This window comes from Carlito syrichta, unplaced genomic scaffold (assembly GCF_000164805.1).
Source record: "Carlito syrichta isolate Samal-C Ts95f unplaced genomic scaffold, Tarsius_syrichta-2.0.1 Scaffold72524, whole genome shotgun sequence".
Lineage (NCBI taxonomy): Eukaryota > Metazoa > Chordata > Mammalia > Primates > Tarsiidae > Carlito > Carlito syrichta.
In genome coordinates, this window is record NW_007016620.1 from 120,178 (window position 1) to 129,804 (window position 9,627).

General features: G+C 36.6%; 1 protein-coding gene across 3 annotated transcripts in view; it reads right to left on the bottom strand.

The window, feature by feature from the left end:
* Positions 1-9,624, bottom strand: part of ACVR1C (activin A receptor type 1C) — a 96,981-nt gene extending 87,357 nt beyond the window's left edge. Inside the window, exon 1 of one of the 3 annotated variants that reach the window (XM_008052930.1) lies at positions 9,412-9,618. In XM_008052930.1, coding sequence (XP_008051121.1) covers positions 9,412-9,484 — 73 coding nt within the window. In that variant the 5' untranslated portion in view covers positions 9,485-9,618. Of the gene's footprint in view, positions 1-9,411 lie in introns of all 3 variants that reach the window. The other 2 variants (XM_008052942.2, XM_008052937.2) reach the window with 2 other exon arrangements.
* Between the last annotated feature and the right edge of the window lie 3 nt (positions 9,625-9,627).

Consider the following 9,627-nt stretch of genomic DNA (forward strand, 5'->3'; position numbering starts at 1 on the left):
TACACCATGGAATATTATGTAACCATAAAAAAGAATGAAATCATGTCCTTTGTGACATTATGGATGGAGCTGGAGAACATCATTCTAAGTGAACTGACTCGGAAACAGAAAATCAAACACTGCATGTTCTCACTCATATGTGGGAGTTAAGTGGTCACAAAGATGAAAATATTAGACACTGAAGAAGACGCCAATAAGGGAGGAGGCTAAGAGGGGGTTAGGACTCAGAATTTACCTATACATACCATGTTTACTATCTGGGAAATGAGCCACCTAAGACCCAATCCTTACCTTACAATATGTCCTTGTAACAAGCATGCATTTGTATCCCCTGAATTGGAAATAAAAATAGAAAAACCTAAAATAAAATTGGGGGAAAATAAAAGTTTCTGAAAACAGAAATGAATTAAAATTCATAGCCATCAGATCTTGAATCATAAAAAAATGATGAAGAAAGTTTTCATGCTGAAAGAAAATAAAGCCAAACATAAACTCAGATTTATACAAAGTAATGTAGAACACTAGAAATAATAAATAGGAGAATAAATGTAAAATACTAACTTCAATTTTTAATTTGTTTAAAAATATAATTAAATATTTAAAGCAAAAATAATAACTATGTATTTCAAGGTTTATAAAATATTTGGAAGTAAAACATATGATATTAATAGCACAAAGGCCAAAAGAGGGAAATTAAGGCATATGATGGTAAGATTCTTAAACTATGATAATTTAAAGACGAATATTATAAATTTTTGAGCAGTTATTAAATAAAGCAAAGACCTTAGAAATGAACAGTAAAAATAATATATAATTCTAATACTTAGGCAGTTAAACCAAATAAAAGTAAGAAGGGAAAATAAAAGGAGAAATATAAAAAAGTCTAAAGATTTATACACAGCCATACTGATAAATATATTAAATATATATGTTCTAAGTGTTTCAGTTAAAAGACAAATATGTTAGGAGAAAAAAGTAGGACCCAAACACTTGCTCTCTATAAGATACCCAATTTTGATATAAAGATACATATAAATTAAGAATAAGAGGGCCAGGCGCGATGGCTCATGACTTTAATTCCAGCACTTTGGGAGGCAGATGTGAGAGGTTTGTCTTAGCCCAGGGGTTCAAGACCAGCCTGGTCAACTTGGTAAGACCTCATCTCTACAATACATTTTTTAAAAATTAGGTGGGCATGATTGTACATGCCTGTGTTTCCGGCTACTTGGAAGGCTGAGGCAGAAGGATTGCTGGAGACCAGTAGGTTGATGCTGGGGTGGCCATGAGCATGCCACTGCACTCCAGCCTGGGCAACAGAGTGAGATGCCAACTCAAAAAAAAAAAGAATAAGAGACTAGAAAAGTCCTTAATGTATAGATAGCACAAGAAAGCTGGAGTAGCTGTATTAATGGTAAAAAAAAAAAAAAAAAGTAAATATACAAACATTAAGTACAAGAAATATGAATATTGACATAGTAGAACTCAATGCAAAGAATATAACCAGTAAGAAGGGAAGCATGTCATAATAACAAATATTTCATGGGATAAAGCATAATTTCCTAATTATGAGTATGCATCAAGAGGACATAGCAATCTTACATGTGTATGTTTCTAATAACAAAATTGTCAAATACATGAAGCATAAGCAGTGAAAACTGAAAAAAGGAGATAAATCCACGAATAAATCAGAGAAGTCAACAATCCTTTCTCAAAAATTGATAAAACAAGAAGACAGAAAATCAGTAAAGATACTAACAGACTTCAATAACACTGTCAAGCAATGTGACCTGACACTTACAAAACACTCCACTCATCAAAGTGGAATACATAATATTTTCAAGTGCACATGGAATATTCACTAGGTCATACACATGCCAGGTTTTGAAAAGAAATACAAATGAATTTAAAAAACACTGAGATCATATATATTATATTTTTCACACCCCAGTGAATTTAAAGTAGAATTCAGTAATCTAAAAAGCCTGGAAATTACTAAAATATTTGGAAGTTAAACAACAGATATCCAAATAGCACACAAACTCTAGAAAATTACAAAGAAAACTCGAAAATATTTTGAGCTCAAAATAAATAAAAACACAACATATTGTGATTTATGGATGAGCTGAAGCAGTTGCCAAGAGGGAAACACAGAGGCGAATATTAACATAGGAAAAGAAGAAAGATCTTAAATGAATGATTTAAGAAAGCATCAACAAACTATGGCCCACTGGCTGGGTCACTTGTAAATAAAGTTTCATTGGAATGCAGCAACATTTTTGTTAATGTATTGCCTATGGCTGCTTTTATACTACAAAGGCAGAATTAAGTAGTTGCAACAGAGACTGTATGGCTCACAAGCCTAAAATATTTATTATCTTGACTCACAAACCTAAAATATTTACTATCTGACCCTTTAAAAATGTTGCCAATACTCGATGTAAGGTGCATCCAAAGAAGCTAGAATATAAAAGAATAAATTAAACCCAAGGTAAGTAGAGGAAGAAAATAATGAAGATAAGTGCAGAAAATAACTGGAAAAATAAAGAGAAAATCAATAAAACCAAAAGCTACTTATTTAAAAGAAATCAATACAATTGATATCTCCGGTTAAAGTAAAAAGGGATAAAATTCAATTTCTCCATGTCAGAAATATTAAAGGGTGCATCATTACAAATCCTATAAATATTTAAAGGATAATAAGAAAATATCATGAAAAATCTTATGAGAATGACAACATCCAAAGCACAGTTGAGTAAACGCCATTCTAGAGGAACGTCTTGATTTAGCCAAATAATTCTCAATTCTTTTGAAGGGGTCTGGTTTTTTGTTTTTTTTTTAAATGAAGTCAACTTTCTTTTCTCTGCAAAAATCAATGCCTTTTAATATAACTAGAGAACCGCTGTAGAAAAAAAAAGATTTTTAAAAAGAGAGCATTTCGTTCAGTTATACATTTATTATCCTGTAAGAAATTTTCAGCTAATTATATAATTATTCTTTGTTCAGTCTTTCAAATTTTGTGTATTAATCTATTTCCTGGAAATTATAAGTGTAATTTAAGTGAGAATGCAATGACTATGACTCTCAGAGCAGGCAAATGTTCACAGAGTAAAATTTTTTGCTCTTGGAGAGCAATAATGGGGGTGATAGAGAAGAAAACCACATACACTTCTAGGGGAGCAAGCCAGGAAAATGTCATCAGATAAAAGTGTGAGATGTGATGAGTTAATAGTCTTTAATATATTTTGGCTCTGTTATAAAACAATCTGGTTTTTTAAAGCTGTTTAATCTGGATTACCACCCTCTGAATTAATATCTCTTAGATAAGCATGCATTTATAAAACTAAACATTTTATTACTTTAATGGTTGCTTTTAATTAGTTTTTAAATTGACACATAATTGTATATATGGGGTACAGTGTAATATTTTGATACACGCATACAATATGCAATGATCAAATCAGGGTAATTAGCATTTCCATCACCTCAAGAAACATTTATCATTTCTTTCTGTTGAGAACATTCAAAATCTGCTCTTCTAAGCTATTTGAAAATGTCCAGATCCTGATGAAGTAGATTTTTTTTCTAATCCTGTTTTAGACCAGGGAATCTTTATTTCAATCAATTATGGAGCTGCACAAAAAGTTTATAAGGTACTTAATCAGTATGTAGAGATGTGGTATCTATCCCAGTCCTTTTATTAACCATGAGATAAGAATGCCAAAATAGATTGGGAGAAAATGTGCATCTCACTTTCAAAATCTGAGCATCCTAATGATTCTGCTGATGTGAAAGTTTAATGAAAAAGTAGATTGATCTAATTTGGGATGTTTAAGTCACTGGCAAATTTAAATTGTTTTAAAAAAATAATAATAAGCCAAGCTCTTGAGTCATACCAAATGATTCACTCATGAATTCTTGAGATTAATTTAAAACAGCTCCAAAAAAACAGTATCTTTGCATGCCTACTCTCTAAAAGACAGAACAACAGAAAGGGGAAGTTATTTTAGAGGAGAAAAAGTGAAAAATCAGGCTGGAGCAGAGCATCTTTAGCCAGATTGGCCAATCAGAGCAGTGAATTCAAGAGGCACATGAGGAGGCAAGGGTGTCTTCTGAAAAGTAACAGAGTGTTGGCTTCTATGGAAATGAGGTCTTCCTTGTCCGTTTCACATTCCTACTCACCTTCTCCCTCCCTTTTGCTTTTTACTGGATCCCTAAGTAGGAGGAATATTGATTTGTATTGTTCAGATTTCAGGGAACCAATAGCCCACATGTTTTAGGGATCCAGTTTTCAAAGAACAAGAAAGGCACGGGGCTCATGGTTATGCCCTTGCCTTCTACCTCTTTTCCCTAGCAAACATGGGAAGGGTATGACCTACTTTCTCATAGAAGAGGTCCAGCCACATGTCTTCACAGACTCGCCACCTCTTCTTCACTTAGCCTCTGGAATTATTGCCTGGAACTTTTATCAGAGTTTTTGTGAGAGCAGGACTCATGTGAGGTACTGGAAACATGGGTCCCTTGTTCCACAACCTCTCTGACTTCATTTTGGCATTAGATGGCCCTTTGAGGGTATCATAGTGTCAGGATCCAGGATTCTGGCTTATCACAGCTCTCCTGTATTTATCCTCAGGCTAATTAGTTGTTCAAATGTTAGAAAAGTGTATTAGAGTTCTGCCATGCAATTTGGGGCCAAAGCTCCAGGTAACCAGAAAAGGCTAGTTTGCCTCATTTTGCTCCCTTTTTCTAGATATCCCCTCTTGACTAAAGATGAGGCTCAGCAGAGCCAATATTGTATTTGAGTTTTCCTCGGTCCTGCTAGCCAACATGTCATTTCTGTATCACTTATGAACATATTCCAATTTCTTAAACATATTCCAATTTCGTAAACAATCTAAAGAGAAATTTTGACTATTGACTATGAAAAATTTAAGAACTTGAAGGCCAAAGCAATGGAAAACCAAGATGAAATCTCACAGATGTAAGTGGTAAAATATGATACATAGTATGCTCTTCATGCTTGGAATTTTTTCTTTGTTTTTTTTCTGTTTACTACTTATGTTTGAAAATTAATTATTTTGTTTAATTATTTATTAAAATAAACTATTTATATACATATGATCATACCTATTTGAGCTTCTTAGTGATCCATGGCTATAGTTGTCCATTTATAGGACACTTTCCACTATGAATCCCAAAATGAAGATGACACTAATTATTTGGTAGTTGCCATACTTGAAGATCAAGACTAAGCTAGAGCAGAAACTAAACAACCTCTGGATAATGTTTATGTATTCATTCCCCTTTCCCAAAGGACATGCCATCACTCTCTTTAGAACATGCTCTACCACCTCAAACTGTCATATTAATATGCCCTGTAGGGCTCACTGATCTCCCTGATCCTGACTATCCAATCTCTCTCCCCTAAACCTTCTTATTTACAGCAAGGGACACAAGTACTGCCAAGAAAAATCCAACAAAGTAGATCTAGACTGCTTGGAAGCATTTCACTTAAAAGAGAAATATACGAAAGTTTATTCTAAAGAAAAATACTCTAAAAATGCATCTGAAAATAACAACCATTTTCAGAAGACAGCAAATTTGGGAAAACCCAACTGCTTTCATGTAACAATCACTTCCAAGGAGTCAAGAGAGTTATTCTTATCTCTTTCACATATACTTTCATGTCTAAATACTCATGTAAGATTGGAAAAGGATAGATATCCCCTCTGGTTCACACAGAAGCTGTGGGACACCATGTACAAAGACCTGGGAGTCACCCAATCAGAGATGCACATGAGGATGGTAGCAGAGCTAGAACAAGTGTTAGGAGATGAAAACTAGAAATAAGTCTTCGCTTCTCTTTTTAATAAAAGAGCTAGGAATATATGCATCAAGAACTCTTCAACTCACAACAATATTACTTTTATTAATATGTTGGTGTGCCTTATAAAAGTACGGAATGCCCAAAGTGGAATTAAACAGCAATTAATTTTTAATACATATGTGTTCTATGTCATATTTGTGACACACTTATACTAAAAAGGTATTCATTATTTATGTGAACACCCAGTGAAACACCCACTGGGTATTCTATACTTTATCAGCTGAATCTTACAGCCCTACTTACAGCCCTATTTTGTACCTTTCAAAATTAATCCGTAAATGCCCTTGGCTCTCAGTTTTTCATCATCAGCCCCTGAAGTCCAGACCCATAAAATTATTTGCTTATTTGACATCTCCATTTCAGTGTCTATTTGGCAATTTAAACTAAACATATCCAAAACTGAGCTCCTGCTATCTGTCACTATCTCCTTCTTCTAACCAGACCAGCTTCTGCAGTCTGCCTCACCTAAGAGTCCATTGCTTGAGTCAAAAAACTCACTGTCATCCTTAGCTCTTCACTTCCTTTCACACTTCAAAATCTTTTAACTTTTTGTATGATTTTAGCAACTTAGAGCAAATCTCTATATTTCTATAAATTTGAAATCTAGATAACAAGTTTACAAAGTACAGTCAATGAAGAAATAAGCTCCAAAGGCTTCTGCACAGTTTCTCCTAGACCAGAGATGTCTCTTCTTGAATCCAGGGAACCTCTTGCCCCATTTGTGTCAATCAACCAATAAATGACTGTGCTTAAAGAGGGGCAAAGGTAGCAACATCTTTTGCATTTATAAACTCAGTCAGCCCCCACGATTTCACTTTCACTTCCAGAAGCACCACTGAAAACTCTGAGTGGGAACTGCTGCTTTGGGGGAAGGGAAAATCTCGTCACCTGAAACTCCCACTCTCGCCCCAGTTATTTGTCTTTTTACTTTTATAGTAATGGCACATAGCTTTCTAGACTCTCAATAATCCTTTCTAGACAACAGGACAAAGGAGTTTCATGAACTTAAAAGAGAATGCCCAATGTGTAGATCTAAATCACTGCTTCAAAGTAGAGAACTTCAAGACATTTTCTGTGAATGCTTTGTTTAGTATGCATGATGAATATCATGATGAATATTATGAGGTCATGACAGGTCTTTGTTATCACACGTCAAGGAATCCAGGCACCTAGACAATCAGAGCAACTCAGAGCAGCCTAATTTCTTCCTTCAATCCAGTCCAGACCAACAAATAGTTTTGCTAAGTTTCTCCAGCTGAGATTCCCAACAAGGAGCAATGGTCTCTTCTCTACTGTTAATGCATGAGAGACCTGAAGTGACAAAGATGTTGGAGAGAGCATCCAAAGCAAAAAGGGTTTATCAGTTTATCCTACTTTCAGATACTCAGTATCCTAGCCTACTCAGCAGAGCCTAATTGGAAAATAGTGCCCTCTGTCACAGAATTTTGCTGACCATGCTATCGTATCAAGAAATTCACATGTAACATTTCACCAACAGCAAGTATATGTTCATAAATAGCCAGTATGATCAACAATGTAAATTGCAAAAGTGACTAGGTCAAAAATACAGTTGGAGAACCATGAGAAAATCAATTTTAAAAAATGAAAAAACTACCTTGAATCTTTATCCTAAATAGCCCAACATTTGTATAAAACTAGGAATAAATAATGTATATAATAATAGACATTGTTAATGCGGGACACAAAGGGGGTAAAAGTTTCTTAAGGAGATATGAAAATGATTGCACTTGAGAGAAAAGTTTGTTATAAAAGTTGAACTTTGATAAATATGTCTCTACTATGTTGGCATATCTCTATATCATGTATTTTTCTTAGACTTCTGATTTTAAGAACAATCAAATTTGAATGATCTATATTTTTCTCCTCTTTTCACATTTCAATTTAAAAGTTTCCATGTTTTTTCAAGAACACAATGAGGTATGTTTTCTTATATTGGTATGCTCAGGGTCTCTGAAATTTTCTTCTGTCATATAACTAAATATATCTTTCAAGTTAAATTTTAAAATAAATCTGTTTTTTAAAATGTCTGCAGCCAAGTTCTCAGCTCCCCCAAATAAAAAGGTTTCTATGGACAACAGTCAAAACTGTTATATCTGGAAGACTTTTATTTTTGGTAAATTCTATGAAATTGTCAAGAGTACTTTCAGTGTCCCAAGTTAGCAGAGTTTTCAGACATTTTTTTAAATAAAGATTTTCCCACAGTTGGTTTTCTTCCCATTGATGCATTTATTAACTCTAAATGCAAATATTTCACTCTATTCCATTATCTGACAGTCTTGGGGTAACTGCTTTCCTAAAAGATAACTGGAATGCTTTAATCCTCAATTTTTATCCATTAATCCTTTCCAATAACCAAATTTGCACTTGAATATATCTAGTGATTATCTCAGGCCATCTGAAACACTGAAATCTGTACATGACAGCAATCATACTATTCAAAACATTCTCCTGCACATGTTACTAAGAGGAAAACTACCCACCCTGAATATAGCTATTAATGTCAAACAGATTGTCATCAGGGAAAAAAAAAATGCATCAAAATCAGCTTCGGACATAGTATGAAAAACACCAGGTTTTTATGTGCAAATGTCTTTAGTGTCTGATTGAAGTGTTTAAAGAATGAGTTAGCGAGGAATCTGCTCCACATCTACATAATCCAGGACAATGTAATGAAAACAGTTTTAGAGTTAAAGGGTTTTTAGTCATAGCACACTATGATTTTATCAAAAACGCATTTGCCCCAGTTTCTAGTAAACATCATAAAGAAACGTTTAGTTCCTAGATTGGGTTGAGGGCTCTATTTAGCCTATCAAGGCACAAACCTGTTATAAACTCTGGGGCGCTTGCCAGAATTCTTTTTGCCCTGGAACTCTGAGTAAAGATCGTACCTCGAAAGCAATGTGCGTTGCAAACCACACAGATTTAAGCTCCCACTCCCGCCTCCATGGCCTGGCACCAGCGGCTTTTGGGGTATCCCTCGTCTTCTAAAACTCAGACTAAATCGCCACCTCCCACCACCACGCCACCGTCTTTGCGCAGCTCTCAAGGGCTCAGCACAGAGCGTCTCCGAAGCGCACCTGCAGCCCTCTTGGTCCCTGCAGGGTGAACTCATGGTGGCCACCCAGCTCCCAGCCAAGCATGCACCCACAAACGCTCTCCTACTCTCTCCGCTGCAAACTGCCCACAAATTAGTCACCCCCTTCACTCCTACTACTTATACCCTCCACGTCCCTGTCGTTTTTTTTTGTTGTTGTTGTTGTTTGTGTGTTTTTTGCCCTCCTTGTGACTTCGTCCCCAACACACCTGTCTACTTCTACAGCTGCCAGACGTCAGGTGCGCACGCTGCGCCCTATCCCGCGCCCCCTCAATCTGACTGCCGCGACCCCCTCTACCCCGCGGAGGGTCACTTTGCTCGGGGCACTCGCTTTCTCCCTTCCCTGTGCCCACCCAATGACCGCCCCCAATTCCCATCACCATGGGCGCGGGAGGAAAACCCTCCGCCGTACCTGCCGAGAGCTCAGCGGCCGCAGTGAGCAGCAGGAGAGCCTGGCGGAGCGCGGGGCGGAGCGCCGGGGTCATGGCCACCAGGCGGCCGCGCCGGGACTCGAGGCCCAGAGCGGAGCGAGGCGCCAGGGCAGCTCCGGCCGCTTTGAAGTTCCCGGGGCGCCGGAGGGGAGCGCAGCCCCGACACCCTTTTGAAGTGCGCGGTTGGCTCTAGTGGG